The sequence below is a fragment of the Larimichthys crocea genome, chromosome III (genome assembly GCF_000972845.2).
Source record: "Larimichthys crocea isolate SSNF chromosome III, L_crocea_2.0, whole genome shotgun sequence".
NCBI classification, from domain to species: Eukaryota; Metazoa; Chordata; class Actinopteri; family Sciaenidae; genus Larimichthys; species Larimichthys crocea.
The window spans coordinates 2418825-2444948 of NC_040013.1; the positions used below are offsets into that span (position 1 = coordinate 2418825).

General features: G+C 42.8%; 1 protein-coding gene across 9 annotated transcripts in view; it reads left to right on the plus strand.

Annotated features, from left to right (window-relative positions):
• Positions 1 to 281: 281 nt before the first annotated feature.
• The window catches only part of pbx3b (pre-B-cell leukemia homeobox 3b), a 56281-nt gene continuing 30438 nt past the window's right edge, over positions 282 to 26124 (plus strand). For 3 of the 9 annotated variants that reach the window (XM_019274650.2, XM_019274654.2, XM_019274657.2), the window contains exons 1-2: positions 282 to 1223; positions 1776 to 1855. In XM_019274650.2, the coding sequence (XP_019130195.1) occupies positions 976 to 1223; positions 1776 to 1855 (328 nt within the window). In that variant the 5' untranslated portion in view covers positions 282 to 975. The remainder of the gene's footprint in view (positions 1224 to 1775; positions 1856 to 26124) is intronic. The other 6 variants (XM_019274653.2, XM_019274656.2, XM_019274658.2 and 3 more) reach the window with 3 other exon arrangements.

Sequence of the window (26124 nt, forward strand, 5' to 3'; positions counted from 1 at the left end):
CACTGAGTGAGTGGCATTGGCACACTGTCAATCGCTCACTACCGCTGCCATCAAACAACATAAAACACACACAGGCAGAGGCTGGAGCTCATAAATTTCAGCAGGGCTAGATATTTTTTTGCGCATCGCCTTTATACAGCGCTGTGTCCTCATTAATTTCTTCTCGTGCTTTGCTTTTTTTTATTTTTTTTTTCTAAAACAGAAAATCTCCCACAACTTTTTTTTTTTTTTTTTTTTTTTTTTTTTTTTTTTTTTTTTTTTTAAAAAAAAAAATCTCCCCCAACTTTTTTTTTTTTTTTTTTTTTTTGTACATTTCATATTTTTTATAGTCACATTTGGACACCTTATGCCGCAGATTGTGTATTTTTTTCTAATACTCTCAGTTGTCGCGGGAATCATTTCTGCACATTTATAGTTGGCAACACCTGCAAGATTTTTTTTTATTATTAATATTATTTGTTTACACGTTTCCACATTGGATATTTTTTTTTTTTTTTTTTTTTTTTGCTTGCCGGTGCTTTTCACGAAGAGGATTTGGACATTTCTTCTGGAGAGGAAATGCGCCGGGAATCCCATGAAGAGCGCTAATAAATGAGAGATCACCAAGGAGCGTTTCTGTGTCTATAGCAGCCGTCAAATCCCAGAGAAAAGACAGATTGGCGTGAGGATTCGTGCGGGATACGATGGACCGTCAATTATGACAGAGAAGTGTTGAGAAGAAAAATAATAAAAAAAGAGATTTATGCTTTTTTCTACAAACACGCTCGCGCGTTTTGGCACTTTGGACCGCGCGTAAAAAAAAGAAGAAGAGGCGAGAGGACAGCGAGAACTTGGACACAAGATTTACGCTAAAAACATCTTTTTTTAAAAAATAATAATAAATCAGAAACGTGTGCTCTGTTCCCCGGTGAAGAGCCACACAGCCCGTTCATCCCCCCTCCGTGTCTGCGGCACATGTTGTAGCCGATTTCGTATATGAGTTTTTCAATTTGTGTGGCTCAGTGCACAGACTCTTTAGCGGCTACTATGGACGATCAAGCCCGGATCATGCAGTCGATCGGCGGTGTCAGTCTGGCCGGCCACTCGGTACAAGGAGGCATGGCACTGCCGCCTCCACATGGACACGATGGGACAGACGGAGACGGAAGAAAACAAGACATTGGTGACATTCTCCATCAAATAATGACCATAACTGATCAGAGTCTGGACGAGGCGCAAGCAAAGTTGGTTGATTTATATGTTTTATTAACTTCGCCCCCCTCTTCTCTCCCTCTCTCCTTCTCTCCATGCACAAAACGCTGAACGCATCTTTACTGAGATGTGGCCCGCTTAACTTAACTCCCCCATGTGTAACAATAGGCAGGAGTGGCTTTAATGATAATCTTACACTAAGGTGTATTTACTGCCTGGCAGAGCTTTAACACATGAGCAGGTTGTCACTGAGGGGAACAGCAGCGTTTTTATTTAAACTGTGTTTGAACTCCTTCAGAAAGTTTGCAGTGTGCACATGTGGTGAAGAAAAACCTTCATCAGTCTGCAAAACTAGAACTGATGCTGAAATTCACGTCAGGAGGCTGATTATGTTAATTAGTTGTCATTGGGCATTTTGTCTTTAATAATCCAAAGTCATTCACTTTGATTTTTTTTTAACTTGGAGCTGTTTGTGTGAGTTGTCAGGCTAAACTGTGACATCTTAAATAATCCATACACCTGCTAATATCTAACATGTGATTTATCAGTGAATTTATTTCAGTATTATGTCTTGTCTTATACTGAAACAGGAAACATGGGCTGAACTGTCACAGAATGAAACCAGCACTCTTCAGCGTTCTCTGTGAAATCAAAGAAAAGACAGGTAAGATCTTTGTGTCCAAATAATACTCTCACATGAAGTCAGAAAAAAGAATAATATCAGAAACGCACACACACATTTTTTTGTCTTTGTTTTTTTTTTTTTTACCTCACGGTGACCCGATGGCAGGTTACAGGAGACCTCTGCCCAAATGAATCAATCACTTCTTTAAAAAAAGAAAGAAAAGAAATGTCATGGTGCCACACAGAAACAGTCAGAGGTGTTTTACTTTCACTCATCATGCATCTTTTCCAGCACTGGTTGCTCAGGCTCAGGCTCCAGCTCCAGCTTTCACCCTCACTGCCCTGGCACTGAGCAGGACGGGGAAAGCCCGTAGCATATGCTCCACATAGATCACAGTGAATTCATGCTTTATAACCTGACGACAAACGCTACGTTTCCAACATTCGAAGGCGAGCACACTCTCTGACACACTCAGTCAATAATTGGAGTAAAATTACACACACACACACACACACACACACACACACACACACTTATACTACAAATGAGTAAAATCGTCAAATGCAAATATCAGAATCAGCATATTGAAAATTCTTCCAAAATATAATTTAGAAAATTTAAAAATTGTTGCGTGTTGTCAAGCCTGCAGATTTGTGAGGGAGAAATTCCAGTTCATGTTTCCTCTTGTGACTTTTCTGAGAGCTCAAACTTTGCTACAGACAGATTTCTGTTTCTGCACACGATAAACTCTGAACTGAATTGATTTTTAGCTATAGCAGACCGTCTTTTATTATGCCATATAAACCACGAACAGAATAGATGCTTCAAATATTCAAACTACAGCTCGTCGCTTTTTATAATTCCAGACTAATACGTGTATCTGTAAGTCCAAGAAAAATAAGAACACAAAGCAAACAGTGCCGAGGCTTTGGTGTAATTTACCGGACCTGATGCCTTGTCAGATTTGTGACCTTTGTGCACTTTATGAGGAAATTGGCTTGGGAGAGATCATAAAAGTTTATGAACTTCCCCCCAACACAGGTGGCGTCCACAGAGGCAGGCAGCGAGGAGGGGAGGGAGGGAGGGGGTCCACAGTCTAGCCGAGACGCTCTGCTGTGCCTGTTGAGTTCAGACAATGAAAACAGATATAGAGGATGCAGGTCACACGTCACACACACACTTTTTATTCTGCACGCAGACGTTGGTGTCAGGTGAAAGTGTTTTTCAGTATGAAAACATTGCTGCATATGCAAGAATGGAGACTTTTATTTTGTAAGTTATATATTCAAATCCTGCTCCAGAGTCGGAGGGTTAACTCCACCACTTACTTTTAATCAGATGCTTGTTGTGTGTTTCTGCTGTTCTCTGAAGTTTAAATCAGCCACTTCATGAATGGAAAAAGCACAAATAAATATGCACATGCACTGTGGAAGAAGTGTGTGTGTGAGAAAGGGATGAGATGGAGGAGGAGAGGGAGGGCGAGCATGTGTGTGTGTGTGTGTGTGTGTGTGTGTGCATGGTTAACCTGTGGTTTAGAGTCACAGCCTCCCCCTCTTAGCCATTGACAGAGCTCAGCTGGTCTGGTGGCCTTGTTGACCGCTCTGTTTTTGCAGCACACAGTGAGCCTTTCACTGGCTGCTTGTAGCATCGTTCACAGGGGCTTCCTTGGCCCTTTCATGTCCGTTCAGATGGCACAGGGGAGGGAGGGGGGGGCCGCTGTCTTTTTTAACCATGGGATCCACCGTTGGCTGAAAATGACTTTTAATAATAAATTTGAAAGCGCTCCAGGAATCATCGGTGTAATTACCGCGCGCATGTATCATGTTATCCCGACTTATTGTCTGGTGTGGAGATGAATAGCGAGCGCGGGGTTCAGCTTCGAAGCTTTTGCAAAGCGTTTGTGTTAAAAATCTTTTTCTGTGAGCACAGAATCAAAGCGCTGAGAGCGACCTCACTCTGGATTTTCTTTGTTGTTGTTTTTTGCAGAGGAGAGGTATTCCAGATATTTTCCAGACTTTTCAGGCTGTTTAGAAGTTTCTGGCACTCTCCTGACTGTTATTGTAGAGCTCCAGCGTATTTCTGCATTGCTAATGCCCTAGAAGTATTAATTCACTTTGATATGCTAATTAGAGAGCATTATGCAAGAAATGAGATTAAGTGGCAGCATGAAGTCATTTGCCTGTCACTAAATTGAGTGTTTTTAGCAGGAGGGATTTTTCCCCCCCAAAATTTTCTTGGTTTTGCATTTAGATAAGCTAAATGTGAGATTCGGTTGGCAAGTTCTTTGTCTTTCATTGTGTGATGTTTTTCTTTTGGTACATACATTTAAAAAAAAAAAAAAGGCAATTAAAATGTTTTATTCCCCCGTGTTTCTGGCTGGTTCAGGACAAAGGATGCATTCATGTTGTACCTTTTTCCCTGTAGGCTGCATGAGAGGACAATGAATGCATTGAGTGAGAATTGCCTGCGATTCAGATGAGTTTTGCAGTTATTCCTCTGTGCTGGGTTTGTTTTATCCTGCTGGCTACTCCCTTGTCTTGCTCTCATGCTTGGTAGAGAGGCTCTCAGCAGCAGCAGCAGCAGCAGCAGCGGGAGCGGCAAGAATAACAAAGGTGAAAGATTACCTCCATATGGTATTTCTGACCAGGAAAAGAGAGGTTCTGTAGCAAGACTCCTCTTTGATGTGAGGTTTAATCAATAGAAAGAGATTACAGAAAACTATTACAGGCTAAATCACGGAGTGCCACAGAGAGGCTTAGCCTTCTCCACAGCTCTCTCAGCTGCATGGCGCTTCTTTTGGCTGCGTATTGACTTGTTGTTTTCCTGACCTTTGACTCATCAGGTTCAGAAACAGGGGGTCTGGAGAGGTAGGGGAGGGAGGGAGAGAGAGAGCGTGGCAGATTCAGGCTGATAAATGCTCCGAGCCAGCGTTCATAGCAGTGGATTAGGGAGGGACTACACTCACAGTCCGAGCCAATGTCGGTGTTTTGTTGCACATGTTTGATTTGGTGCTTGTGAGCCCGCCAAACATGCTTTCATGTGTGTTTATCGGTCTGTCTGCGATATATGTAATGTTGAGCTCGGAAAGACTGTGTTAATTAAATACAGTTCAGGATGAGCCTGTAATTAACCACATGCAAGGCTGACTAAAAGCATTACCTGGAGTAAATAGAGTTAGGGCTGAGGAGGTAAGCATTTCTGAAATCTGCAGGGAACATTAATTTCAATGTTTCCTGACAAAGTTAATGACCCCTCTCATTCCAATTGGGTTATTATTATTAATACAAATTTATTATTATTATTATCATTATTATTATTATTGTGGCAGCTGCAGCTAAATTTTAAGATTTGTTCTTGCAAGTCTGTGAATAAAAATAAATTTTATTTTTCTACCTTGTGATTTCCTTTTTTTTTTTTTGGTGCTGAAAAAGCTCCAGTAAATGCCTGACAGAGAACAGAAAGCTATTCAGCAGCAGAGACAATTGACTTTGGCTGCTTTTTGTCTCAGACAGCCCCAGTGATGCGGCTGCACTGACTAGATAGTGTTGTGCCGAATAGCTCGCGCACAGCTGGGTTCCTGACTGGCTCAATGGCAGGGCCACTAGTGCTTCCTCCTCCTAAAGCACGAGGGGGACCGGGGGAAGATGTGGGCTATTATCTAAGTAGCTCCCCAAATACCCTCCATTTCCCCATCAGCAAAGATGAAAAGAAGGGAGAGCCAGACAAAAAGGAGAAGGAGGGAAAAAACAGGAGTATACATATCAGTTTCATTTGGAAGGGAAAATGCTTTTGTGCTGTGGAGGAGATAGATGCCTGTGCACGCCGGTGCTGCTGCTGCCGCCTGTATCTGCACACACGGCTCCTCAAATCTGTTTTTTTTCCCTCTCTCTCTCTCTCTCTCTCTCTTTCTTTTTTTTTGTACGATGATTCAGTGCTGTCCCTCCATCTGCACACACGATGCACCCATCTTGCAAACATCTCCCTCGCTCCCCCCCCCCACCTCCATCGCTCCGAGCGTTTTCTGTGGGCTCCTGCGCGATCAACAGCTCATAATTGTTTTTTGCACATACGTTATGCAAATGAGTCTTTATGGCAACTGGCATAACAATTAGCATCCTCCAACAATATTTTAGTAGGTTAATTGCGAAATTTCTGAATTGTACATCTGAGTTGTTAATTAGGCATGACAGAGGTGGTGAAATAGTTATCTTCAGGCGGTGGCAGCCAGCAGAGGCTGCTTGGGATGCAAAAAGGAAGGATTGATTGAAATTAGTTTACAGCAGTAGGAGCGTGGCTGTTTATTTTTGTTTTTTTGAGACTTGTGTCTGTCACCGAGTGTGAAAAAGTGAACCTGAAGCAGCAGAGGAGGAGAAGCTGTGACCCCCTGTGGAAACAGACTGCACCTTTGTGTCCATTTGAAGAAATTATGTAAATAGAGACGTGATACGATACAACTTGTTGTCTTGTCAGCGTGAGTTAGCTTTGGTTTTTTATTTTTTTTATTCCTATGCATCGTGCTTCACTCTTGTCAAAACAGAGAAAGACCTTTTACCTCTGCAGACATAGTTAAACCAATTTTATTTTATTTTTTTTACAAGATGCCATGTGGAGTCTTCACTGCTCTCACACACTTTATATCATACTTATGTTTCTCTTTTTATCTCTTACAAAAAAGTCAGATTTGTGATTTATTTTTAGGCGTTTTTGGCACCAGAAAAATAAATTTTATTGACTTTAATGAAACACAAAGATTTTAATTTGATAGTAAAACTTTTAAAGCACTCGTGATTTTGAGAAACTAATGTGTTATTATGTACTTTAGTTTGACAGGGCTGAGGTTAAGTTTGGGGCAGTGTGACTTATTTATTGATGTAGCATAAATGTATTTACAGCTACAGGGGAGAAAAAAAAAAAAACTCAGAGATTTATTTTTTATTTTTTTAAACATGACCTCTTCCCTGAGTCTCCTGTGTCATGATGTTCATTACCGTGTCAGTCGATGGCCGAGTCCATGTGATGCCCATAGAGCTGGTTATTAGTGTAAAAAGGGTTAGAGTGAAAGACTGGTGCAAAGCAAGTCCTCTCTCAGTAATGACGCTGCTATTTATAGGTCCCTATTTCATTAGCTCTAGTGTTTCAGGGAAGAGTTTTCCTCATGGGACAATAGACACCATGATGTTCATTTACTCTGTACACATTACATGTGGACAACTAAATGACCTATCATTTGTGAGCGCAAGAAAACAATCCTGCTTTTGTCAGGATTTCAGTAACATTTTGATGGATATAGTGTTAGTTATATTTTTGTAGGCAGTTAAATGCCTGTGTTTTACATTGTTTTGTAGTGTGTGTGTGTGTGTGTGTGTGTGTACACTCCTACAGGTGATGTATTTCTGTAGATAAAGTGAGGAAGGAATTAGTCGGTAAACGTTCACGTTTTAAATCTCATTTGTAATATTTTGACACTCTGGCAGTCTGTCGCTTGTTCCCTGACAAAAACAGAGTGATACATTGTTGTCACCTTTTCTTTTCTTTACTCAAGATTGTTTTCCAGAAACACACACACACACACACACACACACACACACACACACACAGAGAGAGAGAGAGAGAAAGAGTCTGTGCTGTCTCTTCCCTCATTTGCAAGCTTGAAAATGAAGCCCCTCTCCCCCATTGTCCCATATGCCATTGTTCCACATGTTTCATACATTAGAATGATATATTGAAGGCAGAAATGGGAAAAAGACTGCAATGCAATGAAATTTTAATCAGCGTCTTCTGCTGCTTTAATAAGGCAAATAATTCTTATTGGCTGCTGTGTTAAGATTTCTAATATTTAATTCATAACAAACCTTGCATTATTCTGCTTTAGCCCTGAGACAAGCTCCACTCTGCTGCCTGCCAAAAGGAAACTACAGTATTGGGGAGGGAGCAAAAAGATATAAAGGGAAGTGCACACTGAGCATTTTGTGGCATTATACGATCACAATGTTGTGATACTGTTTGTGAATATTTTAAATAATTTAAAATAATCCTGGTGATCAGCGTGAACACCTGAAAATCCACACACACACACACACACCCCTTTGTGATTTTGTCAGTGGTCAGTGAAGTATGACCATTCCCTACCATCTTTTTTATTTTCTTAAGTCCTTGAAGTTCATTTTTGTGCCTGAAGTAATGGAAAGATGGCGAGGGGCCAGCAGCTAGGTGCTGGCTCATGTTACAGCGAAACGGCGGGCCCTGTTTTCGTCTCTCGGTTGAAATGGCTTAATTGGTGTCAGAGCCCCAGGGATAAAGGCCTCTTGCTCTGAAACACAGCCACACAGGCCCCTGTCTTCCCTCAAACCAGGAGGAACGGCCGGCGTCTGCTGGTGAATGAGGACTAAGCCGTGGCATAACAATACCAAATGATGTTTGGGATGACAGAAATTAATATGCGCTTGCTCCCAGAAAGCTATGATTAATGACGGCGAGCGGGGGAATGCTGTCCCTCCTTTTTGCTCCTCTTTGATGGGGATTGAAAAGCAAAAAAAAAAAAAAAAAAAAAAAGGTTTCTCCTCTCTTTAGAAAGTGGAGGTCATCCAGAGTACATTACTGCTATTCTTCTCTTCTTTTTTTTCCTCTTCTTCTCGAGCAGGAAGCAGGAACGGAGTGAGGAGCTCGTGTAATGAATTTTGGAATGATCCACTAACATTGTGAGCCGGCGTATTGTCCCGTGACATGCGGCTCAAAGAGACGCATACCTGTGCAAAGACGTTCCCACACTGCTCATGTTTTTTTTTACCTGTTATAATTAATAGCCTGAGTATCACACTGATAATTACAGATTCCTTTTTGTCGTGAACTCGTGCATGAAAAAGAAGCAGTTTTAATAATCTTCTTTTTACACACACACACACACACTGATTCAGAGCCAAACGTGTGAACAAAATGGTGGTGTGCTGTTGCCATGATAATGATCTGTATCTGTTGTGTCCTAGGAGGAGACACATGAATATTTAATTGTGTCTGCTCCAGAGATCCCCCCAGACCCTTCTGTTCATTTCTTACTTTCTCTAATGTGTTTCCACCCTCCCAGGTACTTCCTCTCTAAGTAATGGAGAATTAAAGCGCGCATTAAAATGATATAAATTGCAATGTAAGGGATTTCTGAGGACATTTGTCTCCGCGCAATATGGTTGAAAATTCAAATGGCAAGTTTTGACAACGGACATTGTGCTGACACGGCGTATTTGCCTCACGTTGGGCTCCTCAAATAAGCATTTCCTCTGTCAGGGTGATTGATATGTATTAAGCATGCACTTTTTACATCACGGCGCTCTGGAAAAGATGATGTGGGTGCACGGATATGAGTTTTAAACAGTGAACGAGTCCCCCCCCCCCCCTTTTCATATTGATCTATTTGTGTTGCCGGAGTGGCAGGTGCTATACGAAGACTGTGTCAGCTTTGATTGTTTGTGTCAGTGATCCGAGCCGACACTGAGCTCTCTTACTGTTCGTCACTGCACTTGCTTCCTTCTTGATGAATGGCAGCGCGCGGCACAGATCCTCCAGAAAAAAAAAAAAAGAAACTTGTGTCTCGCCAGCGCTGTGAATCAGCAGAGCTCCTCAGAGGTTATTCAGACACACGTGTAGATTTCTTAAAGAAAGAATTGTGGAACGTAACAAGGAGACGTCCCCGAGGGTTGTTGTTCTTGGTCTTTTAATGCAATTATGTAAAAGCTTTCCACGTGAACGTGAACATCAGTTGTGGAGAGACAGGAGGTGTGGTTCCTTCTCTAAATATTCAAGATTAGTTCTTAACCTGTGCGTGTGTGTGTGTGTGTGTGTGTGTGTGTGTGTGTGTGTTGGCAGGCCTGCTAGGTTGTGGCGTGAAGGTGAGGTTGCGTGATGCTCGCTGCCTCTGTAAGTATGCAGAGCACGGCGGGCCTCTCGCGGGGTGCTGAAGGAGAGCATGGAGTGGCAGAGTTAATTTATTTAATGACTGAGCGTCTTATATCTCCCCAGCCCTGATTAGAATCCATGCTTGATGAGGGAAGCGATAGAGGGGTGTGCACTGCCCCTAGGCCCTAGCACGTACGTTCATGATTTTTCTTTTTCCCTACACACCCCCCTCACACACACACACACACACACACACACACACACACACAATCCACGGGGTCTTACACGAAACATAAACCAGAGGAAAGAAACAGGAGGAATGCACCACCGGAGAGGATATTTTGCGATTACGTCTGTACGTGTGGTCATTCCGTTGAACGCTGACAGGAAATGCAGCTCTGAGGCTGATTAAATGTGTGTGTTTATATGTGTGTGTGTGTGGCGTGCCCCCGTGATAAAGACGAAGTGCCGTGGAGCTCTATGAACGTGGGAAAGCCAAACAGAGTGTGTCACTTTGGCAGCACGGGCTGTCAGCATTGGGGGAGCTGCAGTTGTAAAAACCATGACCTTCCTCTTTGCCAGCATGTCTCTCGCAGAGCCAAAGCGCTGCCCTGTAGATCTGGAGCTGGCTTGTGGGAGGGAATACAAACACAGAGAAAGGACAGACAGTGGAAAAAACCGGTAAGAGCCATAATTGTGAAGAGGGAGGTGGTGGCGGTGGTGGTGGTGGTGGGGGGGGGGTTGGTGGTTGAAGTAATGAAATACTTCTTGGAGCTATCATGACTGAGAAGGTGAGGGAGGGAAAGCGAGAGGACCGGCGAACAGGGGGAAAAAATACTCCTCGGCTTCTAACATTTCCATGAGCCATCATCAGTAATGCCGCAGCAGCCTCACAAACCAGAAATTATTTCTTCAGGCGTCGCTGTCAAGTGTTATTCAAATAACACCAGCCTCACATTTGAATAACAGCCGACATTTTGAATTAATTAATCAGACAAGATAGTCTGGGCCTTTTCTCATTAGTCTACAGGTCAGGCTGGGGAAGATATATGCGCTGGTGATGATATACTTGTCTTTAATAGTGATTTATGGAGATTTTGGATTGTACTCGATTTGTCAAAGGGCCCGGTAGCAGAAAATAGGACAGTGCATATTTCATTACCTAATCTTTGATACGTTCCATGATGCTAAAAGATACACTCCTGTTGTTTAGATGCACAGGAAGCCTCTTTTTATGTCGACACACACTCATCTCCTGCACGCACACACACACGTACACACGTTTAATCTCCTCTCATAGACCTCTCCCATTTTACTTTTCCTATGCAATTAAGCGAGGGCTGTAAATTATAACTGTGTCGTACTTTAATTATCATGGTGTAAAAATAGAGTTCCTGTCTTTGAGAGGATTTCATTAACTTACTCGATATTCCATGTCAGCTCAGAGAATCACAAGATTACAGTGAGGTTTGTGCCTAACGTGCTTCCAGTCACGTGTGTTATTTATGTCCAAGATTTAAACTCTGCAGAAAGGTAAAAAAATAAATATATATATGTACATATAAATGTGTGCTGTATTTTTCCATGACTATTTGTGGATTCACCTCGGTATATCATCTTAGTATAGCTGCTGTGACATTCTATCGGGTTCATACAGGTGAGTGTGTGTGGTCACGGAGGTGTAAATGGAAATGTATATTTTTAAAAGGATAACGAGTGCTAACGACGTAGTGTCACCTGCTTTACTGGGTGTTAAATATTAATGAACACATTCAGTTTACCAACACTCTACCTATTTATATTTTTTTTTGTACATGCACAAGCTTTTAATTATCCAAAGTAGACATGCAGCACATGCGGTATGCATCTGTGATTTTGTGTGTGTGTGTGTGTGTTAGAGAGTGTATGTGTGCACAAGTGTCAGGAAGCTACGAGCTGTTGCCATTCCGGTGAGCAGCCCACACAAAATGCACCAACACCAGTGTGACAAAACATTCAAATAAATTGCTGTCAGGCTGCCGAAACACCAAGTGCAGCGATTTTTATCTGACATGTGGAAGACCCAGACATGCAGTCCTGACAAGTAGCGCCGGAGCACCTGTGAGAGACGGGCGATAAAAATCAGGATATGCCTGATCCTCGGCATAACAATACCTATCATTACTTGATATTATTATTCTTCTTTAAAGAGAGAGCTCAAGATGGAAAGATTGCACGCACGTTTTTTTTTTTTTTTTTTAAAGTCTCGATAATAAATGAGCTGAGGCCGGTGTGTGTTTTTTTTTTTTTTTTTTTTTTTTGGTGTAGATGCACTTAAAAATTTGCAGTGAAATTGAATTATGCAGTCTGATGGCATATCAACAAGTACTGAAGCGGCTTTTATATTCATGCAGAATTGTTTATTACTCGGAGCAAGCTGCCATGTTGATTTGTCTGCAGGCTCATTGTAAACAGAGTCCAAGGTTAGGACATTTATTTATTCTGGTCCAGCATCGATGTTCACAGGTGTATTATTGTTTAGAGAACACAGTCAGATTAATATGCACGATAACAGTCTGCGGGATTTACATTTATATTTATGTTCAAACCACAAAACTTTTCATGTATGATTTTTCCTGCGTGTCGTTCACGTGACGAGTCCAGATTCAATAGGACTGATGACACTGATTGACTTTGTGTTGCTCTTTAGAGCAGCATGCAGGCACAGATAAACACTAAGAGAGCTCGTGTTGCTTCACTTATTTTCATTGAGTCCACAGAATTGACTCAGTAATTCTTAAATCCAATTGAGAAGCGTAAAAAAAAAAAAAAAAAAATGCTTTTCAGAAACTCTTTCAGAGACAAAGGACTCGCTGTGGAATGCGCCATCCATTCTCCACTGTATTGTTATTTTCTCCCTTATAGGTTACTAATGAGGAATCGGCCCTCATTATGATTTTAAGGATGAGAGAGGAAAGCTTTTAATTAATGATATGTAAATGGTTCTGAATTGATTATGTTAGAATATCAAGAGAGATGGGTAGAAGCTGTGGTGTAATATATTTTAATTAAGAATTAATTAAAAATGATGGCAATTTTATAGAGGCTCACGGAAAATAGAAGAATTTATTCTCTGTCACAAGTAAATCAGCCCTTGATTAAATAAACAGACACATGCTGTATTCATTGAGGAGTTATATTTATACTTTGCCAGGAAGAATTATCCCGATTATTTAAAAAAAAAAAAAAAAAGATCAGTGCGGCTTGTCAGTGGTCGACCACAAGCTGGGCTCTCTGGGGTTAATGGTGATTTATCTCATTCCTAATTCATGAGATCCTCCTGGTCTGTGTTAGGTGGATCAATAAAGCTGTGTTTCCTTTTTGAATTCAGTGTCTACAATTAGATTTGCAACGTGGAACACAATTAGAAGTAAGACATGAATGCGTGTTTTTATCACTTGTGGCACCCCCCCTAAAAGATATCAATCTGTTTATGAGCTAAAAAGATTTGTGTGAAAAAGATGAGTTGTGACTTGGACGCGGACCCCTAGTTAACCTTTTTAATTGCTATCTGCTTTCTTTCATTCATTGTTCAGGGCGGAGGGGAAACACAAGACGTTAGCTGCATTAACGGCGCGCGCCGCTATTAAAGGGAGAGAGAGGTCTTTGTTTTCTGCTAACGGTGGCATGCATGCTCTGTGCTAAACTCCGCGATCAATGGCAGAGAGGCTGCTATCACAGTGCTCGGTAGCAGGCGTAGCTCCGGGGGGGGGGAGGCAAGGGAAGGGAAGGGAGGGTTGGTGGTGGTGGTGGAGGGGGTCCCTGGTGGTTCATTTTGATTGGAGCGCAGAGTTTTGTGTTGAAAGGCGAGGGAGAGACAGGCTGTTGGAAGCAAATCCCCCCGGATCAGTTAGAGCTTTGCAACAAAAACACCTTGATATTCCTGGGAACATTTGCTTAGGAAAGAGAATGAATTTAAATAAACGGGGCGACGAGAGAACGAAATGATCTAAAGCATTTCTGAAGGTTTGTGTGTTCAGAGAAAGCTTGTGTATCTCCGGCTTAGAATTAATTTAGAAAAGCACATTTCAAATGCTGCAGAGCAAAAAAAAAATGAAAAAGGAAAAAAAATCGATGTAACTGTATTCTGTCGATATGTTGTTCCTTTACTTCCTAAAGAGCTTCTCTAAATGAATAAAAATGCATGTTAAAAGATGCTGTGATTATATTACAGGGCGACTATCTCACAGAGGCAGTGTGTGTGTGTGTGTGTGTGTGTGTGTGTGTGTGTGTGTGTGTGTGTGTGTGTGTGTGAGAGTCAGTGAGCCTTTATGAGCTAACCAATCTGTTATGGGCGGTAGGGAGGATGTGCTGCTTGAGATGGAGGGAGTGCTGAATGGATTATTAGTCCGAGTCCCCCCATAGCAGGTCACATGTAAAAGCTTAGAGGCATCATGAACATGTGCACACACACACATCAAATGTCTGCGGGTGCACACGCACCCATGTACACATACATGATGTGCAGGGGGATGCACGTTCGGAAAAACATGCAGAAAGGAGGAGGGGGGGGTGGACACAGACGTGTGCATGCATGCATATATACAGTGCATGGACGCCAATGGCTGGCAGAGCATCTTCTTTTTGACACCTGCAACTAGTTGCAATACATCACTGTCAGTATCGCCTTCTCCACCTATCCGCATTTGTGCGTTAGTTATCCGCGGAGGCCTTCGTCAAAAAGTTGAGCAGTCTTGACACCAGCTCCCTAGTGGGAGCGGGGAAAAGGTGAAGTTGTGCTGGGAGGTGTCACGTCGGGTGTCTTCGTCGGCTGCACTCCTCTTGCACCCAACAGCATCCTGATGACAACTGAGGAGAGCAATGACGCTTTAACATACAAATATTATGCCACAATTAATTCCGCAAATGACACGTGAAGAGGAATTCCGAGCGGCAAAAGCAAACATCTTGCTTTTGTTGCTCGTGTTTATCGTCGAGTCGCGCGGCGTGCACTGTTTTTTATGAAACGAAGGCTGAGGAGTGACATAATACAGCCGAGGTCGAGGTTTATTTTGTTCAGGGCCTCTCGTAGTGAATGTTTGTGCTTATATAATTGACAGTGAGTGTAGCTGTTGAGGAGGAAGCGAAGGGGCACGGGCACCTCCTGTGTGAGCTCACTGTGGAGATGGGGAGAGTCTGCCAGTGGCACTGCTGCTAGTGGTGAGCACCAACAGCTCCGGCCACGACAGAAGAGAAGAGGTGGGGAGTAAAAAAAAAAAGGGGGGGGATGGAGGGAGAGAGGGAGGGGGTCAGTGTCTGAACTGGCTGATGGGAGCCAGAACATGAAACAATGCCGGGGGAACGTCTGGTGGGTTCGCTGCACAGAATTACAAGCGAGGGAGCAGGCCTGCTGAGGCAATTACAGCTTAATGGGGTCATTTGGAAGGCAATTGCCAGGGGTTAATGTAGTATGGAGAGATGAGGTGAGATTGAAGTGAAATTTTTGGCTAGAAAATGTGTTCAAATGAAAAGGGAGCAGGCAGACAAGTTGTGCTCTGATGGGGTGGGAGGTTGATTGGGGGGAACTGGAACGCCGGCTTCCACTGCCACACAGATAGACGCGAGGCCCGGTCACTCGCTCGGTGCAGGAAAATGCACGTGAGCACAGGTACCTCTGACCTCTTTCTCAAGCTTGTGCACCATCATCCAGCCTTGTGAGAGCTCTGTTTTACTCACAGACGAGCCCGGCGGTGGTTTCCTTTTGTCTGGAATTACCTGTGATATCATTTCCTGCGTTGGGAGCTCCAGTCAGCGGGAAGCAGAATAAAAAAAAGCAAAGTGATACAGAGGAGCTGCAAGAGGCACCTCAGAGAAGGAGGATAAAAAGGATCATTATGCGTTGTTACGTTAGCCAGTTCATTACCTTAATTGCCCAACATAATCCGGTGTTGGAAAGGGTGCACTGGAGCTTTGGGAAGGAGTCTTTGCCAGGACCTCCTAGTCCAGGTCTCATCCCTCTGATCCCTCCCTGATCTGCAGCAAGCGGGCCGATCGTGCTAAACTTTGATCAAAGCCAAACTTATTTAAGGTCAGCCATGTGAAATCCCCCGGGAGCCGCCGTGTTCGCCGAAGCGGACTGCAGTATAGGAAGTAGTACAGCACTGTGCCTTGCTGCTGCTGCCTGTGACCGTGCTGGATCACTGGACAGCAATAGCATTATCATCAGCCCCTTTCAAGTCTTCAGCATTTTTTCACGATTATGCTCAACAGTGGAACTTAACATCGTCCATGGGTGGAGATTCCCTGAGAGTTTGCTCTCTCTCTCTCTCTCTCTCTCTCTCTCTCTCTCTCTCTCTCGCTTTCTGTCATCTCTGTGAAGTCTGAGCGCCCACCCACCCTCCTCCCCCTTCCCCCTCTGCACAGGGTTTTTGGCCAAGAGCCGGCCACTTCACTGAGGCAGATTTTCCCAGGCTCCCCAAAGGCTATTTTACCAGGATTCCCATTAGGTCTTTACCCATTACCAATGTTCCAAATCATTTACAGAAGAATCTATTTACTTTATGTGGTAATGGATTCATTTGACATGGCTTGCTCTGAAGAAACTCAGCATTTAACATGCACTTTCCCTCCCACCAATTGAATCTCGTACTGTATTTTTCTCCTGTTTGGTTTATTTTTATCTGTTACAGCAGCGGTTTGTCTCGTATGTGCCTTCAAATCATCCCCACTATGCTTTCCATCACAGTGCAACATTGCACAATGTCGAGGTGGTGGAGCATTGTGTCAGTGCTGCAGGAAAAACAAGTATGATGCAACTCTGTTGTCATTTAGGAGTGACAAATAGACAGTGGCAGACCATCAGAAAAGGGGGAGAGAGGCGGAATGGTGTCGCTGACAAACTGCTATGACCTTTTGGGTCCTCTGGCCTCCAGAGTGCAAGGCACATACAGTGTTTACCTCAGGTCAGCAGCAGCAGCAGCGGCGGCGGCGTCGAGAAACGTGCCGGTCCCGCATTGGAGAAAAGCCAGGCCTATACTGTGCTCATCACATCTGAATCATCAGAATCAATAATCAGATAAGCTTCAGTCAAATTGGATGCATGTGTCTGGAATATGATGAAAAATACGGAGGATGCAGAGTCTGTTTACGCTTTAAAATACTATTAGTTCGCCGTGCTAAATCAGACTTAATTCACAAACGCTCCATAAAGCAAAAGAGAAGCATATCGCCTGCAGCTACCGCGCACCTCTCCTGCCTCCATTCCATGTCACCAAAGCATCCCATCAAAGCCTGCCTCCTTCCTGTTGTAAGGTAGGAAGAAAAAAAAAAATCAATGCCGCAATCTTTTCTTTTTGCCTCCTCCAATCCGTAATTGAAATGGAAAATCAAATGAACGGCAAGCAGATAATTGTTTTATCAATATTCCCTGCCTGCCCTACAAGGGTCAGTGCAGAATGATCATGAGTCGGGGATATGACGAGGACAAAATGTGAAATTGAACAGCTAGGAGGCAATAAATCAGCCCTGACAACTAAGAGTGACCAGCATGTAGCTGCAGCAGGCAGCTCTCCCTTCAGAATTTGTCCTAAAGCTGTCTGCACTAAATGGGGGAATATTCATCTCATTATTGTTGCACTTAATATTGCTATCAAATATTATTCTTAGAGTCCAGACGGGAAGTCAAGGTCACCGGTGCTATTATTGTTGTCATTGTTAGTGTGTGATATTGAGAGTATAATAGAGGGCAAAGCCGTGGTGTGGTCTGCTGGGCTCATGAAGAGGCAAAGAATAAATTTAGTCATTTGTTCGAGTCGAGGAAAGAAGTGCTTTGCTGTTTTGACATGTTCATGACTATTGCTGCTGCTGCTGCTGCTGCTGCTGCTGCTGCTTATAAATAGCTGTGAGATTTTGTGAACCAACATGATGTTGTACAAAAACACTCACTGATAGTTGATGCAGTTGCAGGTTTCACTGTCAAACTGCTGATGTGTGCGGTATCGTGTGTGAGCTCCAGTCCGAAATAAGAATGAACGAGTTAACAAACGACCGACATTGATACTTTGATGATCAGCTAAAGTTCCTCTGTGCTTTGAGGACTGTAGACATACACTGCACACATATTTTAAGGAGATGCAATGATTTTTTAAATTATTCATAAATGCCAATTAGTATAAAATCTCAGAAAATAGAGAAAACTCTCCATCAGTCCAAATAACTTTCTGTATGAAAGTTCCAGCAGTAAATAAACACTCTAATGTAGCTGTAAGCAGATATTCAGGCTTATTAATGTATTTGTTATTGACTGTAACTCTTGTGGAGGCTGGTGTGTACACAGTTCATGAATATAGTAACCGTAATAATTAGAATATGACTTCGTCTGAGAAGTCAGAATTATTAGACGTCCTCACAGCTACATTACAGTGTGTTATAAACAATATATATAACCGGAATTATTCAATTAATTAAAATATAAGACAAAGAAATCTGGAAATCTTCATAGCATTTAGATTTGTAGCTTCAAAAATATTTCTCCGTTCTTTCCCCTAATCGATTAATTGCTAATAGCTTCAGCTCTGTAATAACACACGCCGGCTTATTCTCCGTTATATGTCTTTAAATAAACCCATCGTGCCAGCTTTCTGAGTCTTGTAAAAACTGCAGATAAAACTGTTGCCAGAAAATCGACATCCTAAATCATGTGACGTCCCTTCCCATCTGGCTCATCCAGTTGCAAGGCATTGACAAAAATATGAAATTGATTTGGTTGAAGGGTGTTAAAGAGCCGACAGGAGAATGTCACAAACAATGAATGGTCACAGCTTGGAGGAAAATCAATGACAGAGGTTGAAGCCAGTCTGGAGTGCTACTTGGCAGCGTTGCACTCTTCCTGGAAAAGAGCTGTCTTCTGGCCTGTCTGATCAAAAGGAAAACTTGATAGGTTTAATGAAGGAGGCTACGACCAAACTGACAAATGAAATACAGACACTGAAGCCAAGATTGTTTGACTGTTTCACTGGTTGAAATTCATTTTTAATTTGCTGCTGACATTTTATGTCCGTGCTTCATGTGTATCCGGGGGTTGTAATGCAGAATGGCAGAGACTCCCTTTGCTCGCAGGGCAAGAGTTGTCACCTTGTAAAGCCTTTATGTGCTATAATGTGTACATATCATTAGAGTGTTTGCAGTACAATTTAACATTTTGGAGATATGTAACAGCGCTGGCCCATGAATCACACCAGCCTGGAGTCAACAGATGAGAAAAATGTCTGCGCTTTACAGGAGTTATGTTCTTTTTACTGTATAGATTATGATCCTTGGAAGGAGAGGGAGAAAAAATGAATTGGCAGAGCGTCTTTCAAGTGGACAAAGTGATGAAAATCCCCCCTACTTTGTTGGGATTGCAGTTGTAAGCTTTGCACCATATGCTACTTTCCTCTTTAGCTGGGATTATGCCATCATTATTGCTGATAAAAGCTGTTTACTGCCTTGGCTCCAAATCGATGCTCGGGGCGCTCTGAAACTGGCATTCCCTCTCCAGAAGAGTTCATTCCATGCCAGCTGCTCAGGATTCAACCCCCTTTGTTTAAGATTTCACAGTTTTTGTAATGTTTATTTTCCATTTAGTTTCCACCCCCACCTCCCCCTCCTCCGCCTCTCCCTCTCTCCCCTCACACATGAGGTTTGTCCTGCATTAGCATATGTTTGCAACATTTTGACATTCACATTTGATTTGCTTACAGCAGATTGAAGATGTCTGCAGACGTGGTTGTACAATACTCTTGGAGCTAGCGGTGCTAGTTAACACAGCTGACAGTGTAGAACATAAATAATAAGGCCCCGGCTCTGAGGAGACGTTTTGCACGCCAGAAATGCAACCGCGACGCTGGAGAAGGAAGCTGAATCCGTATAGCGACGTCCTAAAGGGCTCTCCCTTCTCACAGTGTTACCAATCAATGGCATAATCAGTCAATGCAGATTCAGCCCGACAGCTGTGTTAAGATAACAACTGGTTCTCAGGACTATAGCGGCCCCGATGACCTTGTGTGCCTCAAATTAATAATGTAAAATCAACACAAGACAACCACCCCCCTGGTTCCCATGCAGACAATGATGGACTACCTTTTCGCCTTACCATCAAAGGCCACTCAGACTAAGCCATGTTTCAAGGCATACCACCATAATGTCAGGTTTTTTTTTTTTTCTCTCTCTTCCATGTCCCTTAAATAATGTCTCTCACTCTTCCTCTACAGCTCCCGAGTACCCAGGGAAATCATACTGATCAATATTTCCCATTTTAGAGGAACTGCAGCAAACATTCACACAGGATTTACTGTAGCCCTCTGTTAGACTTTAATCAAGCTATAATTTAGATCCAACAAACAAAAGGTTTTGTTGAAAATAAATGGAAAGTCTGTTTGCAGTTTTACGGATTTTGTTCTTTTGTGGTTTATTACCTTTAGTTTAGTCACTGTTAGCCTCACAGACACAAATATCTATCTATCTATCTATCTATCTATCTATCTATCTATCTATCTATCTATCTATCTATCTATCTATCTATCTATCTATCTATCTATCTATTTTTACATCTACTTATTTTTCAGCAGCCGTGCGTGCATGTGTGTGTGTGTGTTCATGCATGTGCTTGCATGCATTCATAATGTCTTCACAGGGCATAAATCAGAACATGCTATCTCAGTACTTCTTTATATTGGTCAAGGGCCATTGAGCAAAACAGCTTAATGCGCCCTTAACCGTTTCAGTCGTGGCAGGAAGTGGAAAGACTGCTGACTGGCTGACACCGGGACCACCGACACCCTCTGCAGTCTGTTTTTTGTTTAGTAAAGTGTGTCGGATTTTGGCTCCACAAAAACAGAGATCGGTGGAAATATTATAATATGTTTTTATTGGTGTAGAATCGCCTGAAAATAAGAATATTTTTTGTTTTTGTGACCTCAGAATGAGACACCACAGGTCCTCTAAACAACACTGGCTCTAGCTAGAGAATCTCACGTTTTCGTTTTGTCGTCATAGTTTCTTCTTCACGCTGGGAATGTTGCAACGCCGCCGCTAGTTACCTGAACACAACAAAGCTCGACCATCTTGTCTCCAGATCAGTGTTAAACGTCGGTTCATTGTGTCGTGACCTGCAAAAAAGAAACGTAAAAAAAAAAGAGGGAACACAATGATGAATGAAGTGTTTATCTGCTCCTCTAATGCCAAGGTTTTGGCAGTTGATATTCCTTCCATACCTCTCGGGCATTGTGCAGCAGCTCCTCGTTCATGCATGACTGTCGGCACACAAACTCGAGCTTAACCCTATCGAGGGGAGAGAGAGCTCACAGAGACCTCCCAAAGGTTTGGAGAGCTCAGACAGGATGTGGAAGACAGGAGGCAAATCCATAACGAACACACAGACAGTTTCATGTGACATATAGAGTCGTACATATGTGAGAGACCGGAGATATGCACAGCGAGGAGGAAGCAGGTGGAGGATGTGTGGTGCACTTATAATATTAGCTTGTTAAATCTCTACAAACACACGGTGCGTGTTGTTTAAGGCGTTTCGTGACAGGACGAGAGGACGAGATTTGTCTCTGCGATGATATCTGTTTGAACTTGATGATAACTGGATGACCACGGTGCAGACTGGTGTTGACTGTTCTCCATGGCAGGTGGTGACAGAGCATGTGTGGTCCCCATCACAGGTGTGTGCAATTAGCCTGACAGCTAGTCTTGGATTGCCGTGAAATAAGACCTTCAACTGTTTATGTGTGTGTGTGTGAAGTGGTCTGCTCGCAGCGTGCTCGTACGTACCGCCAAATATAAACTGCACAAAGTCCCTTTAACAGAGCGATGTGGCGCAGCAGCAGCAGCAGCGTTGCGTGGTGTTATACAGTATGCACGGTGTAGATCCAGACTGTGCGGTTGGAGAATGTGTGTGTCATTTATTCAGCCTCCTGTAATGGGGAACGGACTTGGAAGAGAAGAGAGGGTAATGTATTGGAAAATATCCCTTTCAGCACCTCAGCATTACTTGTCATAGGTCAGGCTTAAAACGTAGCTTGATACAGTTATTAACTCTAATCCGGGCATAAACACAAATCCTCAAGCACCAGCCCAATTAATAATTTGCATAATTAACATGCATTTTAAATAGATGCTGGTCTTGTCGTTGCCAAAGTAGGGATGGGGGTAATTAGGGCTAAAGGAGCGGCGCCTAGGGCCCTCGCCTGCGGACGTGCTGCAGTCGTTTCCAGCTCAGGGATTGACAACTGCAAGACAAGCTCTCCCGGCTCAGAGCGAAACCCCCTTTGACAGAATTAATAGTTGACAAACTGCTCCTAAAGCCCTGGCATTGTTTCTGTCAGTTGTTTGGTTTGATGTCACTGTTAGACATTATAAATCAATAGTGTCAGGATTTAGTAATGTTTATCGCCATCCATGGTTTATTATTTCATGTGACTGTCATGGACAAATAGTATTTATCATAGCTGTCTATAAATTACTGCAGACAGACTGTTGGTTTACCCAAACCCACTCTGCTCTTACAGGGGCCCATTCCAACGTCCACTTACATATTTAGAGTAATTTATTTTCTCAGCCGTAGGCCCACATTAACCCTCTGCTTTCTCACACTCCTCTGAGACTTATTGTGGCTTGATTGCTGCGCCTCCGCTGACACATTAACACATCAAAAAAGCTGATCAAAGCTCGTTCGGGGCGGCTTGTCGCATCTATTCCGAGGACATATTTTATCTGTGAGTTTGTTTACAGAAGGTCTTAAATTATGACAAACAGAAGTGACAGCGAGTTCTTTTTTATGTTTTTACAGTACGCCTCCTCTCGTCATTGGCTCCTCTGTCCTCAGCGTAAAATGGTGATTATAGACTTAGTTTATTCAGAAATGAGTCTGTAAGTGTTGTGGTGGTGGGAAAGTCCGGCCCTGCTCCATCAGTGTCACACTTTTAGGCGACAAATTTATTAACGCGTCGGTTCGAGCAGTCGGCTTTCAAACGCAGCGAAATGGTCTTAACCTTTGCATCAGTGCCACACTCATCAAAAACAATTAGAATCATCACTTTTAATGAGATGATTGATTAGTCAGCTCTCGCAACACTCTGTCAACACAGAGCAAGAACGCAATTCAGTGATTGATGCTATCAGGTAACATTACTTACATTAACACATGGATTTGTCTTGTTTACATTCTCCATCATAATGAATACGTAACAATGAGGCGCTATTGACGTTATTGTGCTTTGTTCAGGTGCATTGATGAGCTTCAAGCTTGTTTTTTTTTCTTCATTTAGACATGAACGTGTGACTCATCTGATAACCTGGTTTCATTTTGTATTAAACTGTCTTTGATATCTTTTCTAAGGCTGTGAAAAGGATTTCGGTGAAAGCTAAAAAGAGAAAAGAGAGGGTAAGCTGAGCTGAAGCGGCCGTATTGATCAGCTGTGCCATGGATTATAAGGTCCACTTTCAGCAGGGAGGTCATTAGTTACTCCTGTGTGCTAATTCATCCCCGGGTTGAGGCGTATCCGTTAGAATGCTAATTCACTACTATGATCTGACAGCTGGGGTAAAGAAAGGGGCAAGCAGGCTGCCGCAGAGAGACGAGGGGAGGGGGGCTGCTGCTGCAGAGGCCTCGTGGTCTGGCTTATGTTTGGGTAAAGACGAGGACTCCTGTACACGGGATGTGGCGGAGTGTGCACGGGAAAAAAAAAAAAAAAAAGGGGTGCAGAACTGACCCCTGCTGTCTTTGCCCCCCAGCACTAATGATGTAAAAGAAAGATGACATTTGGTGTCCACATTTAACTTGCATTTGCAGTCCACTTGAGAGGTCCAGTATGCGTGACCTACCTTGATTAAGCCCGGGGCTTCCTAGGACTGTACCCTTTAGACTGAAACAAAAAGTGGAAGCTCACAGGAGAAAGCTGAGCCTGTATAATTGGGCCAAGTAGAGCTGCGGGAGGCAGCCAGTCTCCGCTTTGCCTTTTGTATATTCATGACCCCCTCGACTTGATTGATGGAAGGATAGCATTTGGTGACACTGTCATTTGCAAGTTGAAAAGGTAGTGCAGTGGCTGGAGCGGCGCTGTGGCTGTGCCTTAGAAGGGGCATCGAGAGGAGGCTCATTTCTATGCTGATGATATCCAGCCCCCTCTCATTTTCTTTGTCTCCGTTAGAAGGACATCTGCTGACAACACAGAGTTTAAAAAGAAGCAAGTTGAAAATGAAAAGAGAGGGGAGAAAGGAACATACATCTGCGTGTTTGCATGTGAAAAGCACACGGCTGAATCAGTTCAGAAGTTTGCCGTTTGATATCTGCATAAACGTGTCGTACGTTTCAGTCAAATCGAGCATTTTGAAGCAGAAATATCGTAATGGGACTGTTTTCTTTTTTTTTTAAGTTTTGGCTTTGAGCTTGTTATTTTAGCTGTCAGAGGATCGAAACATTAAGATCAGGTATCTTTGATTTTGACAGATTGAAATCATATCTCATTAGTTCTTCCTATTTTATTGTTGTCAAGATATTTAATGACAGAAATAGAATGAATGAAGAAATCTGTGCCCACCGTTATTAATTATGCAAGCTACATGAACAACTTGTTTTTATTGGGCCTTCTTATTCAAAGTGACCTGGTGTTGTTTGATTTCAAAGCAGACAGGGTTGAGTAACGTTGACGTCTTGTTCGTTTTATGGCACAACTTTTTTGCATATGGCCATAAATATGAAACATATTATGTTTTATTATTATTAAAGTCATTTTTAGGTCCTGATCATGTCACGTCTACAACACAAAGAAAAGAATCACGGTTGTTGATGTCTTTACTGCTGCAACTGAGGCAACTTCTCATGTTTCTATTCCAAAGATAGGAAAAGAATAACTCACCAGAAAATTATTCTTATTTTTCAAATCTATGCATATTGTGTTTGATTTAATATTATAGAGTTGCAGACCTGATGGAAATGCAGAGCCATACATCCTCACTCACTGCAGAATGGAAATTTACATGTCTTGACATGTAAATTGACAACTTGGTCTTGAAATAGTAACCGTGACATTTGACATCCGACGGTAAATGAGACTTTCATAGCCAGGCCACGCAAAGAACGTCTTAAGCTGTCCAAATATTTTTCAAGCTGTACTGCGCTTTGAATGTGTAAAAGAAGGACGAGGGCTGCTGACAGAAATATCAGTTTCCTAGAGACACTTCTGCTATCCCCTCAGCACTACAACCCACACTTATCAGAGCCACAATTTATAGCTGCCGTGTGAAGTGTTCGCCTGCAACTCCCATCTTTGTATTTACACCAATTAGCACATAAACTCTAATTACCGAGATCAAGGCAGCCGGGAGTCCATAAATGCAAAGCGACACGGAGAACCGAGTCAGCTGACAGAGAGGGAAGGTGACAATAAATAGGGAAGTATCAATTAGGCATCAATGACGCGATGATGCATGTGCGTGCTGGGAGGTGTCACACAGAGGGGAGGTGGGAGTGTGAAATGTGTGGGGGCAGCACGGTCCACAGAAAGTTGCACAGACTGTGGGGTCTTGTAACTCACAAGCTGACACACAGCGCGGTGACACGTCGACTGTACAACACGTTCCCGTATTAACACCACGGCACAATCAGGGACTTCTGTGTCTCAGTGAAAAGTAGTATTTATCACAGCGCTGCACCGAGGATAAGGTAACAATTAACACGTGCTAATTTAAGGGGCATGCTGCAAAGTCAAAAGGCATAAAAGTTAGCTCCAAATCACAAGGAATGAATGCACGTTACAGCAAAGGGTCATTAGAGAACCGTCATAATTGGAGGACAGATTTGACAGTTTAAACTTGTGTTTAATTACAAGGACTAGAAACTCAATCACAGCTGGAGAAAATAAGCGCTTCTAATAATGACTTGGAATGGATCATAGACCACGCTTGAACCTCAGGTTAATCCCAATAAATTGAACTTGATCAAAGACTATAGCAGTAAAAAAGTATGGCTCTGCACATTAATCTAACAAACACATAAAACGGGACTGGCTCAGCTCTATAAATTAAACTCTGGCTGCAATAATGCTGATCAGGGGGAATTCTGCCAGCATTGGCTCAAGCCGCCTTTCTATGTCTGAAGTCTTGTTATCCCCTTGTCTTGATGTGGAAGGGTGTTATCTGTTCCCCTCTCCTTGTGCAGCTTGGGTTTTTTCTTTTGCAGGATGGCCCAGTGATGGATTTGCAAAGAGGCTGTTTACAAGGGAGCGTAGAGCATTAAAGAGCTGCCAGAAGGTCCATTAACATAAATGTTTAAATCAGACACACAAACTTATGCACCCAAAAATGAAGATGTTTGCAGCATTAATCTGCCACAGCTGCTTTCGGTCCAACAATTAGTCCCCCCCCGCCCCCCTCAGTGACCGGTGTTTACAGAAACA